At 38.3% G+C, this 15283-nt stretch overlaps 1 protein-coding gene across 1 annotated transcript; it reads right to left on the bottom strand.

Moving 5' to 3' along the window:
- Window positions 1–2255: 2255 nt before the first annotated feature.
- On the bottom strand, window positions 2256–5850 carry LOC133871236 (enoyl-CoA hydratase 2, peroxisomal-like). The gene is made up of 11 exons (XM_062308635.1): window positions 5648–5850; window positions 5514–5536; window positions 5318–5423; window positions 4866–4930; window positions 4631–4703; window positions 4267–4306; window positions 3896–3968; window positions 3677–3827; window positions 3441–3511; window positions 2698–2871; window positions 2256–2558 (listed from the first exon to the last, which is right to left on the bottom strand). Exons 1-10 carry the CDS (start codon window positions 5702–5704, stop codon window positions 2736–2738), a joined length of 795 nt encoding a protein of 264 aa, XP_062164619.1. The 5' UTR covers window positions 5705–5850; the 3' UTR covers window positions 2256–2558; window positions 2698–2735.
- Window positions 5851–15283: the final 9433 nt, after the last annotated feature.

Below are 15283 nucleotides of genomic sequence, written 5' to 3' on the forward strand. Positions count from 1 at the left end.
ATACAGTTATTTATTTATTTATTATGGATAGGACCATAATTTATAACTTTTTTTTTAAAAAAATGAATTAAAGCCTTTATAGCCCAAACAAAGAGTCAATACGACAATACACTCTAAGAAAAATCTGGATTCCAGAATCTAGATGAGGACAAGACCCCCCCCCCCTCGCGAAAAGAATATCCAAAAAAGCAGATTACACAATTTGCAAAATACCACATCAATAATAAACAAACAAACAAACAAACTACAAACACAATACACAATCTGCTACTAGACAGAAACACAACCACACAGACCAGCAGCTAAAACAAACACTACTAAATCAAATTCTGCAGATTCCAAGAATGAACAGTCCCAATATTGCTCCCCACAATCTTTACTTTCCCTTTAGCCAAGAGTCTAGTCCTCACTTGCCACTTGATCTGAGCAATAATGCCTTCTTCAGATCGAGGAATGTTTCCATGAAGAAGATCATTCCTATGTCTCCAAAAGTGGTACACAGTAGCCCCAAAACAAAGTTTACAAATAACAGAAAACAAGCTTTTTCCACTAACTTCAGCTTGAAACCACTTCACGGATTGACAACCCAGGAATCGTGCATAAGAGCACGCCAAATTCAGCGACTAAAGCTGCACCTAAAGAACATGTGCTCTTTATTTTCCATGTGACCATGACAAAATAAACAACCACTAGAGCAATTAAAGCCCCACATCATCAGCTTTTCTCTGGTGGTGAGAGCTTCTCCAAATGCCAACCAAAGAATGAAAGAGTGTCTCGGAATAGCTAAGGGGAACCAAACTATGTCATGCCAATCCACAATAGGAAGCTTCACCCTTAACCTTTCCCAAGTTTCAGAGCAAGAAAAAATACTACTTCTGGAATTCCATATAAGAACATTTTCAGACCCAAGATTAACTTCATGCAATCTACTTTGAATCTCCACCAAACTGTCAGATCGGCCATTGGACCAATACCACTCACCATGCCTAATAATAGAGGACAATTTAGGACCAATAGTAACCAACCGGGTGCCATGAATCATACCATAGGAAAATTTTGTAGCCATCACCAACCTTGAAACTGAGAAATTTCTTAGCAATAGGCCTTAGCTTAAGTATCTTCCTCCAACTCCAAGAACTAGTATGGGGAATAGGTATTTGCCAAATACTTTTTCCTCTCAACCCAAGCCACCCAAATGGATCCGGCTCTAGCAAACAAGTTCCAAATATGAACCAGCATAAAAGCTTGATTCCACACCTCCAATTTTTTGATACCTAAGCCCTATTCTTCTTAGGAGCACACACCTTGTCCCAAGAAACTTTGGCCTTAACTTTTACATATTTTCCATTCCAACGAAATCTATTAAATTTCTGCTCCAACAAATGAATGACTTTCTTTGGAAGAATGAAAATTTTGGACCAATACACTTGAAGGCTACAAAAGAATTGAATTGATGAGTTGAAGCCAGAAGTCGATTCGGCCAGAAATCCTAGCAACTAGACTCTCACAATCTGCAGTTGTCAACCTTTTGGTGATAAGGGAACACCAAGGTATCGAACCACTAGATTTATAACATTCGTGATAAGAATCAAATTCACTAGATTTATTAAAATAACTTTACAATGAAAAACGTTTTATTTTGTAAAAGTTGAGTTTTTTTTAATTTTTTATTTTTCCCGACCATATCAAGCACGGGAAGTATCTCACCACACACTCACCATGATGTTCAATAGAATTAAGTTGTTTGCCCAAAATCTTGTACGTTTTATAAGCTTTAGCCAAAATGAGTTTCATACTTGAGGATGGAATTTCTCATGTGATATTTTGACAGGATCAAAGCTCCTACTTTGAGGGCCCGCAAATGGAGAAGAGGACCCCAGAAATATTAAGCCGAAACGGGCATGCATTGTGGGCCTTATCACCGAGAAGGCCTTTTGTGGATGGGCCTTTTAATCCAAGCCCCGTGTATGACTTGGACTTGAGAGGGTTGTAGTTGGATCAATCATATACAAAAAGAGAAATATTACATGTACTTTAAACTTTTACAAAAGAAATCTTATCAACTGATGTGGAGCTTATTCATTTGAGATAATCAAAACAATTAATAAAAAGAAATGCTACGGATACCCTTTGTAAAAGTTTAAATACATGTAGCATTTTTCACACGAAAATGAAGATTATATAATCAAATCAGTAAGGGCATGAACAGATCAAATACAGACATGATTTGCGTAGCCACTTGTGGAAGAGGATCGGAATTGAACTTTAAACACTAATTTTAAGAGATGAGAAAAACTCATGACAAATGAGTGCCCTCAGATTATCAAAGGCTCTTTCTTGCATACTATTATAAACAACAGTATTAGGCTTTTATCCCGCTCGTATCCCGACAGCAAACTCCAGAACATATTATTTTGACCACATGGAAATAGAATCAAAGGTCTGTATGTTTATTATCCACTAAACTAATTTACAATGCTGGAGTTAAACGATGGACATCCACATAGCCAGATAGCACAGCCCGGTTTCTTTCTTTCACCTTCACCTGATATATAACCCTGCAGATTTCAACAATGATCACACTTCCCCATGCATTTAGATAGAAGACTCATAGAAGTTAATATTTGAATCCATGCTGGTTACCAAAAGAGGAAAAAAAAAATCATGTTCTCATGAATGGCACAAAAAAGGTTCTACCTTAAGTCTTCAAGCCACATTTCAGTGATCAAAGTTTCTCAAGGGTACACATGTAAAAGGAACCGTGCTGATATGCTTTTGACCAAGTTTGGGTCTCCTCGGCAGATACATTTAATGATTGCCCTTACTGCAAACCCGAGTGTGCATAACCCATGCAATATTGGGCGTGAGAATCTACACAAAATGTTAGAACGAAAGAAGTTAGGTAAACACAACACTTCAGGGTTCATTTGGATATTTTGCGTGACCACAAAATGACGGTGAACCACGCTAGAAAGTCAACTCATAAATCCCAATAAAACCCTCAAGTGTACAACAGAAACAGGCTCATTCAAATGCCATGTGGATGCATAATTTCTCCAATCACACTCTTTAATGATCAGGTAGACAAAATTGGATTCGAACAAGTAAATAGTGAACTTAGTTCCTATTGATATAGACCTAATGTCTTTCAATAAGTTATAAATGTAGAACACTAGTTGACTGCGTAAATGGTCCCTGGAGTGGTTGAGACCAACTTCGCAGGTTTGATTCATGTGATTGAAGATTGAAGTCCAGCTAGATTTTCTGGCTAATAAAGATAACAAATATTTCGTTGTTAATTTGCTTTCTTTGAAGTCCAAACCCAGCCAAAAAGACAAAAACAAGATCATAATGGTGAGTGTAAAAACCAGTTCCAAATTGAAAGCAAAACTTGAATAAAAGATCAGTTATGCAATTAAGGGGACTATCGAAGTACCAACCCTGCAATTTTTGCAACCATAGGATCTGAATGCAAAGGATTATAGTCACCAGCGAGCCTATACAGCAATGCCTGCATAACAAAACTAAAATAGCATTATTATATAAATCTCTCTCCACATTCAGAATAATGGATTTGACAAAATTTATAGCATATAAACTAAAACAAAACCAAGGTATTAATAATCAGCCATTATGCAGCTCCAGTTCCAGCAATAATGAAATCAAAGATACATGCCTGAGATGGTTGAGTACAATCTTCAAACACCATAAATGGTTGACTTTTTGGGATTTCAACAGCTGAAACCTTGTTGGATGAATAGTTTGTGTAGGAATACGGCTGAGATGATTTTGAGAAGCCACCAGCACCCCGCAGAAAAAAAGTCATCCTGCAAAGGAATATTCTAGCTGAGTCACTTGCACAGGAGAGTTGACCGGATGTTTAAAGAGAACTTACCGGTTCATGCAAAATAATTCACCAGACTCTTTCTCATAGCTTTTTGCCTCGATCTCAAGAATGGCTGCTTTACCTAAACAGAATTAAAACAAGGAAGAAGTCCCTAGATCACTACTTACGAAACCACCACTACATTCTTTAACCAAAATAAAAGAGGGGGGGGGGGGGGGGGGGGGGGGGGAGGGGGAGGAAGAGAGAAGCTACAAAAAGTATCAGCTATTCTCTCAAGCACACCTTTATTTCTCACTTCATATAGAAGAATTCTGATAAACAGCACGGGAGCATATTTAAGATGGCCAACTCCTTATTCATACAAACCACACACACACACACACTTGCTAAATTAGTAATGTTTCCGCTAACATACAGACCTTTATCATGCAATCCTGCAAGACTGACTTTATTGTATATCTGCATCAATAATATAGTAACGTACGAAATTCAATATAATCTTAAGGAAACAACCGGAAAAGAAATAACAAGGAAAAAAAACTAATGAAGATTTTACAATTTGTAGTAGATAGCTAATAAAAGACAAACTATCAACATTTTGTGTGGACACACTATCTAGACCCAACAGGAACGAGAGAGGCTTAATTTCCACCAAATTCCGTATTATACCAAATTCTAGAGTCGGATCACATGGGACCAGACAGAAGGAAGCCAAAAGTACTACACATTCAGGAATATTATGAAGCATCATTAACAGCTTCAAGTCATAGTCAGAAATCATACACAACCACTTGAAGGAAACGGCTTGTGTAATTCGATGTATTGCTGTCCATGCAGTAGAAGACGTGGATTGAATCTGGTAGCAAGGAAAAACCAGAAATGTCCATTAGTTTTCCTCCACGTACCAAAAACGCTAGAAACTGTACAAGGAGAATACTGAATCACTCAAAAAGTTGATTTTACATTCGAAACATGTAAAGCGAAACCTTCCAATTTCTCAGATGCAATTAGTACTTACTGCAAGCCTGGCAGATCAAAACCAATTGATCCTTGCGAAAGTAGAGCAGCAAATGTTGGCAAGACCTACAAAGAAAGATATATATCATAACTATATAATAACCAACAACATGCTAAGTGTCTGTTTGGTTTTAAAAAATAACGATTTCAAAACGCAGTTATTGAAAACGTAATTTTTCAAAATACAATTAAACGTTTGATAAGAGTTCGGCATTTAAAATCACGCGATTTTGAAAATACATATAATTTTTTTAATGGACTCCCAGTAGAAACACTTTTCGCGATTTTGTTTAAAAAAAGACCTGCGAAATCCTGGGCCAAACACACTCTTCATAACTTAGCAACAAAATCAATCTATGATAGTCGTGATAATAACAATAATATATATTCAATTTCATAGGAAAATAACTGGAAAGCACTAGTTTAGTTCAATAGTGGATAAATTAACAATACCTGAACAAATTGTTGCCCATCTTCATGGTGAACATACTTAAGCTCGTCCGCATCAACGGCGTCCCGTGCGCACGCTCCAACGCCCAACGCATAGAGCACTACATCTCTGATCACAAAGAAATATACCATCAACATGCCAATCGCAAAGAAATGATAAACATCACAAACGCTTAGAACTGTTACAGTTGAACTTCACCTTTCGGTGTAGGTGAATGTCGTCTGAGGTCCATCGATCCCACATGTGCAACAAAGTAAAAAGAAATATTAAGCAACAAGCAAACAATCTTCAAGAAAACCAAACCAATTCGGAGGGATCGAGAAGAGACATACCTCAGGGAATTTGTACGAACGAACAAGGTCGGGATCAATTTCTGAAGTGTCCGCCATCGGTGGCCGTTAGATGGTGCTTCAGTCCTCCCAACCGCTGCAAAAGCTAAATGTATCCAGATGGAATTTCAGTTTGGATTCCCAAAAACTAATAAGAATAAAAAAGTACTCCTATCGGTTTTGGATAGACAAGTTGACGGAACGACCATCGAGGTGTATTTGTTTTTGCTCTTTTTTTATTTTATTTGCTGGACAGTGTAGGCCGTAAGCTTGTATTTGGGCTTAACATATGCACCGGAGCCAGCCTGGCCTTGGCACTTGCCCTGTATTGGGCTTAGACTGAAGCTGGGCCGGTGCTGCCCACATAGGGTTATTGATTTGATCGTCAGAAATATTACAATTTTTTATTATAAATTTCTTACAAACGAATTCAGAAAAAAAATAAATAAAATAAAAAAAAAAATAAAAAAAATCAGTTCACATAATTGCACTAATTTACAAGAAGCTCTGTAAGGTTTAAAAAACAACTTAAAACTCTACGTGGTAATAAGCATAAATAACAAATAACTGTCTCAAACTTCCATTTGAAATTTTGACCGAAATAGTTATTGAAGATTCGACTACTCCCTTTGACTAATTTGGATGGTCCGACCACCTACAAACTTTTCAATATATATATATATATATATATATATATATATATATATATATATATATATAGTGGAGGGAACACATGTATTATTATTGTTGTTAATGTGGCATTATGACAATTTTTGGTAAAAAAATTAAATGAAAGTTTGGGATGGAAAGTTGTTTGTCATTTATGCTTACTACTACGTAGAGTTTTAAACCATTTTTTAAACCTTATGAAGCTTATTGTAAATCGGTACATCCACAAGAGAATGATTAAATACATATGATACTTACTACATCAACCATTAAATAATTAAATTTAATTTGTATTTGACATAAAAGTATTAAGTGAACTACCACATAAGCTCATATAACATTGACCACATTACTCACTACTACACAATTAAATTTGATAGTGACTGAGATTAACACACCCATGTTTGCCTAACTAGAGAGGGAGAGAGAGTTGATCAGTTCTTAGATTCTAACTCCAACAAAAGGGCCCGCAATTCATACAGAAGTGCAGTCACTTGTTAGGATATTGGGAAAACCGTTTTCGGGCTGGTTTACGGTATCGAAGACAAACCATGGAACAACCAAGGAGAATTACAGCAAGCATTGGAGAGTCTCGTTAGAGAACTTCTGAACTTCGAGAAAGGTTTCTTATCAATTCGCAGGCTTCAAAAGATTCCAACATTTAAGACGGCTAAATCACATTAGTAGAGGCATGCATAACATTGTCTATTAAGATGTTGGATTCTCAAACACAGAACTCAGGAGCCCCATTTCACGGCCCTTCCCAAAAAGAGAATTGCATCAAAATTGCACATATAACTGCCATTAGCTTAAGAAAGCAACAGAAATGAGAAATTCACCGACAAAACGAAAACATCCCAGATGATTGGCCCGGTTTGGCAACATCTTTTCCCCAAACCCCCCCTCCCCTCTACAGTAAAACTGTACTAATGCAGGATTTCAAAAGCGACTGTCTGGCACTTGGATTTTCCCATTTTACCCTTTTTCTTTTTTTGCCCTCACTCTTCTTTTGGCAAAAACTTAAACGAATTCAGTGTCTCAGTCGACGACCATTTCTTCTTCCACTCTTCACGGGCATCTCCCTCTGAAAGGGATTCCTCTTCTTCAAGCCCTAAAACCTAAGATGCTCTACCACTTGAAACCCTAACACTCCCCGTGGAAAAGCCCGTGAACTGCCGAGCATCCCTCACCAGCGCCAAGCCGATATTCCGTTTCAACAACTCATTCCGACACTCCATCCACGTCCCCCACAAGGTCCCGGTTGGCGATAGCCCGTAAGACAGCACCAAGAACGTCGAGGTAAGCTTCTATACTTTCCTCAAATACTGGTTCGATATCGTATTCTCCTTAGTTTCAGATCTACCGAATGCGTTGTTTTCCTAGGCTTCGTCCCCGAATATTGAAGGTTGATTTGGGCTTTTGTGGTTTTCCCTTTGATGATCGAGCTCCTCATACAGTATTTTTCTTCCTGTGATTCGTGTTTTGGGATGGGCATTTATTTTATTTGCTGATTTGCTTCTGGGTTGTCTTCAAATTGTTATAAATGCGTTTCTTTTTTCCCCTAATTTGCTTGGCTGTTTTTGCTTCTGGGTTGGTAATTTGTATTTTCACTCTCTTGTTTTTGGATTATTGGTTTGTTCCTATTTGTCCTATTTCTTGTTTGAGCGGTTGGTAGCTAAGGAACTGGATAAGTCTATTTCTCTCTTCCGAGTGACAATTGAAGGTTGGGTTTTGTTGAAGCCTAGAGTTTGTTTCAGAACTGCCGAACCGAATTCGTGGTTGTTGCTGTTTGGGAATTTTTGTAATTTTCCGAGGTTGCAGGGGCTTTTTCCCAATATAAGTTAATTGGGCCTTTTCCGGATGGATTTGGATTTGAACTATCTATATATATATAAATAGTGGTTAAAATCACAGTAAGTACCATGATAAAGAAGGTTTGTAAATTTTGATGACAAATCTAGTTAATTAGGTCCCGTAATTAAGCAACAAAATATTTGCAAGATGCGGAAATAGTGCCTTCCAGACACATACAAAATCCTTTGAGCTTGAGAAATATGTTTACGATGATAATAACAGTATCTATAACAAGAGATGGACTACATATTTATACAGATAAGTTAGAACATAAGAACAAAGAAGTAGAAGATGCTAACCTCATCCCTTTCTCTAGCCGATGCCAATTATAACTCATAACTAAAGCTTGTCAACGTTTGATACAACGTCCTAATTACCCTCGAACTGCTATTAGAACGACAACTGTACTATGTCTATGAGTTTAGATTCCTGACAAACTGGAAAACAGATTATATACACAAACACCACTTCCAAAAAATTAATCTAAGTGCAACCTCGCTTTTATATATATATATATATATATATATATATATATATATATATAGGCCATTCAAAATGTCAAGTCAAACAAATATAGGGAATCCTCTATCTGTTCACTTGTGGAATTTGCTACAGTCTATTTATATTTTAAACCCATCTCTTGCGTAGGCCCAGAAAATATGTCGGCCAATAGTTCTGCGTCGAAACCACCTCCGTTGTGCTACTGTGGAGTGCGTGCACGTGTAAGGCACTCATGGACTAGTTCGAACCCCACAAGAAAGTGGTATGGAGGTGTTAAGTATAAGGTAAGTGCTATTATGTTATTTTGTGTTTTATTTGTGCGTTACTAGTTTTACGACTAATTCTTAAAAGTCCACGCAGGAAGATGGGGACTGTGATTTTTTCCAGTGGGCTGACAACGAGATGAGTACGTACGAGAAGAACTTTGTGGAATATTTGAAACGCATGGAGGATGGGAGGCAGGCCGACATAGGGAGACTTGAGAATAGGATATCGGTTGATATGGTCAGACTTGAGAACTTGATGCTATCCAGAAACCAGGAACTATATGCTAAGATTCGGTCTGAGTTGGGTCTGTGTGACAGCAACAGGAAGATGTTTTGGGCTGCCTTCTTCGTGATTGTTTTCGTCCTTGTACTGTATATCAGTGGTTTCAGTGGTTCGAGAGTTAGTTACTTAATGCTAAAATGATGTTAATAGAAACAAAATGTATAAAATGTAAACCCGTAGTGCAACATGTATCGGCTTTTGAACTACAAAAAAATTATGCTGTAAAACGTTTTATTATGTATTTAGGGTTATCTTTTTAATGAAGTTTGGTAATTACATTAATGTGATACACATGCATACATTTAACTCACATTAATCAAAATGTGATATATCAGCTTACACCAAACATACCACTGAAATTTACCGACTTTGAAATTTTTAATAACCATCATTTCCATTAATGCAGCCCCATACAAATATAAATAAAAGTAGTAGTTGACAGTTCAATATAAGATACAAAGTTACAATATTGGTTTAATCGCCATTAACCGCGCGCCACATGTCATAACACATTGAATTCCGGTACATCCCCATATACGTTGCGCCTGCCTGTGATTGATCAGGGCGTTGTCCAGGTGATACGTACGATAGTCCTGGCATAACGGCTCTTTGCGATACATCGATCCAACGTTCACCATACATCTCTTGCAAAGCAGTTCTAAATAATGGATCAATGTCTGCACAGTCCTTGCGGATAAAGTTGTTGACTGTGCAACATGCAATCACAATTAAACGTTGAGCCGGGATTTCGTAATGTGGCATGTTATCTAAAATCCGGAACCGATTCTTCCAAATCTCAAAAGTACGTTCAACCACTGATCGTAGTGACGAGTGTCTATGGTTAAACATCTCCTTTTGGCCCCGAGGTCGGGCTCCACTGTCACGAAAGTTTTGTAGGTGGTATCATTCGTTGCGATACGGGGGCAAGAACCCCTTCGAGCAAGCATATCCAGAATCCACCAGATAATAATAGCCTGCACAGTTAGCCGAGCAATTTGAGCATTCCGTTATATAAAAAGTACATTAGGATTAAATTTGGATGAACAAGTTGTGATGATTTAATAGAACCTTCCGTCGGTGTTGGGAAGCGCATCACAGGATCGTTTATAGTGGAAGTGAAAACTCGGGAGTCGTGCGCACTGCCCTCCCACCCACTACATACGAACGTGAAGCAAAGGTCAAAGTCCGTAACGCACATAACATTCTGTGTTGGGGTTTTTTTACGACTAATAAATGGCACTACGTTGTGATTGGTTACGCATGCCATTACATGTGTGCCATCAATGGCACCTATGCAGTCCTGAAATTAAAATAAAAATGGACAGAGGAATAACATCAATTGGAGCAAATGTAGGAATATACTTAGCGAAAAACCTGAGAAGGTTGCGTACCTTAAACCAAGGGTAGTATCGCCTGTCACGGGCGACGTAGGGGTGAGGCATCTTTGTGGCACATGGTTGTATTAGCGTATTGCCCAATCTACATAGGGCTTTGCATACTTGCCCAACGTATGTGCTGATGGTGTGAGTCGATCTTTGCAGCCTGTCTGCCACACTCCTCTGCGAGTGCGCCTGGCAAATAACTAAGAGAAAGGCGGCTACTTTCTCTGTGATCTTAACATATCGGCTATTTCCCAAATAACAATTATTTTTTAATGTGCTGCATAGTTTCATGAAGGTGCAGGGGAACATCCGGAATCGCTCATAGCATGTATTGGGGTTGGGGTTCGTCAAGACCCAATGCACCCACATATGGCCCGTCAGAAGGGACGTTCGCTGCGGAATACGCACAACTTGAGAAGCTTGTTGTATGTTAAAGTGAAGTTCTTCAATCACTCTGAACAGCCTATCGAGAAGATCCAAGATCTCAGCATAGTATGGACCCATGTTTGTTTCCTCGTCATCCTCATGGTCAGGTACCTTAGATGCGCAATATTGAGGGTAGTCGGGTGTATCACCCCAGTTCTCGTTGTCTGAGTTCATACCAGAGGTTCCACCGCCATCCATGTTGAATACAATTTCGTTGGATTATATCACCTGCGTTAGAGCTCTAAAAACTAGTTATGATGAACCTATTCATCCTTACACTGCAAACATTTAATTTTAATATCATATTTAAAAACAGTCAGAAGTTCGTTCATAAATGTAAACTTAAATATCCGAGGTCTAGTACTAGAAAACATTAATACAGTCCACTATCAATCGTCATCATTAGAAACGAAACCCATCAGTCAGTCCCTCTGAACTGGTTCGGACATGAGGACAAAGATCTTCGCCTCATGAGGTGTCTTCAATGCTGTACACGCATTGCGGACCGCATGTGTAGACAAAGCCATATCAGCGGACAGTGTGTTTATCAGGGTCATTGCCTCAACCACCCAATCTCGAGGTTCGCCGGTGTTGAGACCGGCGTTCGCAATAGAACTGGATGTCGAGCTTCTGATCATAGTACTCTGAAGTTGGTCCCTGATCTGATAGAAAGTGTTCGTCAGACCAACCATAATTTCTTCACCCTTGGACCCCCTCTTGCTCGACATTGGTGAATTGCTTGTCGGGGACGCTGCCCTCTTACCTTTGCTCCGGTGAACACGCGGTGGAAGCCTTTGCGGCCCTGTCAGGTCAATTACAGCCGGTGAGATGTTATTGAGGTCAATGACAGTGACATTGCGATCGTCCGACGGTTCCATGGTGCTAGCGTGCCTAAACTGCCCTGTAGCCCGAGTCCCCGTGAAGAGGAGATTCAGTTTGGCGTAGTTTGGGGGTCCACCCTTCTTGAATCTGAAAAACTTGTGAGGCCCGTGTTGCTGCAGAACATGGTAATTGAGGTTGTCAAAAGTTTAAAATAGTAATAAAAAATTACCTAAACATAATTAATACGTTATATAAAACAGAAATAAAATGAAACATTGATAAATTAAAACTCATTTATAATTTCTGTTCAAATCAATTGAACCCAATTTTTCATCCATAGCTACCGCATCAGAATACATACTGATTTTTTTGTTTTGTCTTTTGTTTTTATTTTTATTTTCTTGAAAATTAGACAGATTATTCAAACAACAGAAGATACAACAACAATTAAAGTTCATAAATATATTATTCAAACAACAGAATTTTATTAACGTGGTAAGTATAATTGAACTGCATTGGTAAGTAATATACGAAAATGACAATATTTTCATTTTTCAATATCTCTAGTGATTGTAATTATATATATGAAATCGAGAGATATACCGCTTTCAGTTGGTCCCATTGGTGTTCCTCTAGTGACAACGTATTCTTCACATCGTCCCAACCAGCTCCGGTGACGACACTGCCATCGAGGAGTTCACTGAAATCCTTCCAGTCGGCCTTGAATTTATCTATCTTCTTGCCAACTTGTTTCTGGGTGTAATGGAACCCTTCCATTTGAATGACATTGTTAAAATGCTCAGTGATGGTGCCCAGATGTCTCGCGTAAGACGGCCAAATCCCTTTTTGGGTAAGTTCCATGAGGGAGCACACCAAAGCCAACTCTGTATCGGGGGTCCATATCGCTTTGGGGGGCTTATAAAGGGACGGGGAGGGTTCTGGGTGTTTTCGAGGAGACTTCCGTGGGGATGTGAAAAACGACATCTATTTAATTATAAACAGTTTGAGCAATTGTAGGAATATTCAGAATAAAAATATGTAACAACATGAATATAGGGAACGACTGTAGAGATTAGAGGTTTTAACAAGCTCCATACCTTGCAGTTCGTCGATTGTGACCGCAGGAAGTACCGATGGTGCTGCAGTGTACAATGACAATATTAGGTTACAGTATTTAACCCCATTTATAATTAGCATAGAAAAAAAAAGGAGCAAGTTGCGAAAACAATAATGTTCTTTAACTGGAATGCCAAAAGAATATCTCTAAAACTATAAACACGCTGTCTGCTTATGTAAATGAATAATGTTAGAAAAAATCACATCGATCCCTGCAGCAAAAATAAATTCCTTTTCACAAATTAACAATGTGAAATATAAATGACCCCCCACTCCCCTGAGGGGGTTTATTGGCATAAAAGGAACTCTCGCTACAATATATTGAATAACAATACATTAATACATGACAGCTTTAATATAGCAGTTATCCTTTCTGTATTACAAAAGCAAGATATACTAAGAAGAAGAAAAACCCTTTTTTGGGTTGGACTAGGGGAAAGCAAGAAAAAAAAATTACAGTTAGAACATATAGGGCAAGCAACAAGCAAGTTTTGTTGTAGTTGAAAAGGCCTAACTTGAGACTGGGCAATTCATTATTGAGTGAAAATATGCAAATCCATATGCCACCCATTGTTAAATCTTCAAAACACTGGTGAATTGTTATTTATAATATTGAAAAGGTAGAAACTGATAAACTGTTTTATGATCAAGATGAATTTGGGACATTCCAAAACTAAATCAGAGCCAATAACCTCAACCATGATTAGAATAGAAACAGAACCATAAAAAAGCCAAACAACACAGGAAAATGCATATCTACAGGTCAACAGAGACACAAGAATGACAAACCCATGTTAACATAGATTGAATTTTAAGGAGAAATACAAAGAATATATTTCTAACGAAATTTCTTCTCTTTTTAAGTGTATTTTTAAAGATCTTCATAGAATGCTTTTGCAAATTTGATGGCAGATATATCAAGTGCAATAATGTAAAGAAATGAAGTAAAAGTGATGAAGAATGACTTCACAAAACCAGAATCATTAAGGAAGTGAACATGCTCATCACCACAACTGTTGTATAATATTTTTTTTTATTTTTTTTTTATTTATATCTCTATATATATAAAGTAATCACAAATTCAATAAAAAGTGCAAAGGCACAACCTAAGTTCACAAGAAGTATACAAGAGAGAAGCCTAGCAAGTAGAGGAAAAAACGATCTAAAAAAAGCGTGAAAATCCGAAAAAACTACAATATGAGGCAACAGCCCAAAAAGAACCGTTGCAGAATAGTTATGTTTATATATCAAAATCACATGCAGAAGACCATGACATGATATGTACTGTATGTGATACTAACTGACCATCAAATTGCAGAAAATCCAGACAATCAACAACCACAAGGTCCCATCCGAGCCATAGAATATACATAAATATGACAAATAGAAATGATGAGAGAACATTACTGATGAAACACAAATCCAAACGTAAAACAATTCCAGGACAAAATAAGTTTCAACCCAAACCCACTGAATCAAGTAAACCCACAATTAAATGCCTCTCTTGAGGCTAAATAACTCGAACCCATCATCAAAGCCAGCAAATAAGGTGTAGAATAACTGATTATCACAGATCCCATCAAATATACAGCCACCGAAACTTAAGAAAGAAATTTATAAACTAATGAACACACTAAAAGAGGGAGATCAAAGTAATAACCGAAGAATGTGAAAATTAACCTTTGACCGTGATCTAGTTGCTGGACCCGTTGTCGTCTGCGTCGTGGAGTGCTTGACTCGAAATGCACCACCGGAGGCAAAGCTCTTGGGTCGACTGGGCGCAATTTCAGGGAGAAAACCCTTGAAAGAGCTATGTACCATCGGTCGTTGTTTTTTTTTGGAAGACGATGGGTTCCTTTATAGGGCAGTGATGTAGGCTTCTGAGGATCGAAATCCCAGAGGTTGAGGGGATGGGTGGGACGATGGGTGCGAAGAAAGTGCTGAACCGTATCGCACGGTTGATATACTGAGCAGACCTATAGCATTCTGAAAGGAGTAGGTGATGACTGCTGTACATTGATGGGGCGGCTTAACACCCACATGGTGCGCCCTCCTCGACCGTAGCAATCAGGACCCAGCGAAGATGCTTACGGAAAGGAGCCATCTGCTACATCACTGTTTACGGAGAAATTAGGCATATTGATGAAAGAATTTTTGAAAATGTGAGTGAGGGCTTCAGTATTTCGGGGACAAATGGGACAATGGAGTTCTATACGGCATTACTACAGTGAAGAAGAGGGAAAATCAGGGGGGATGGGGGAAAGAAGAAATGCTCGACTGTGAAGTTGGAATTCGTTTCAGTTTTTGCAAAAGGAAGAGT

This window comes from Alnus glutinosa, chromosome 6 (assembly GCF_958979055.1).
Source record: "Alnus glutinosa chromosome 6, dhAlnGlut1.1, whole genome shotgun sequence".
Taxonomy (NCBI): domain Eukaryota; kingdom Viridiplantae; phylum Streptophyta; class Magnoliopsida; order Fagales; family Betulaceae; genus Alnus; species Alnus glutinosa.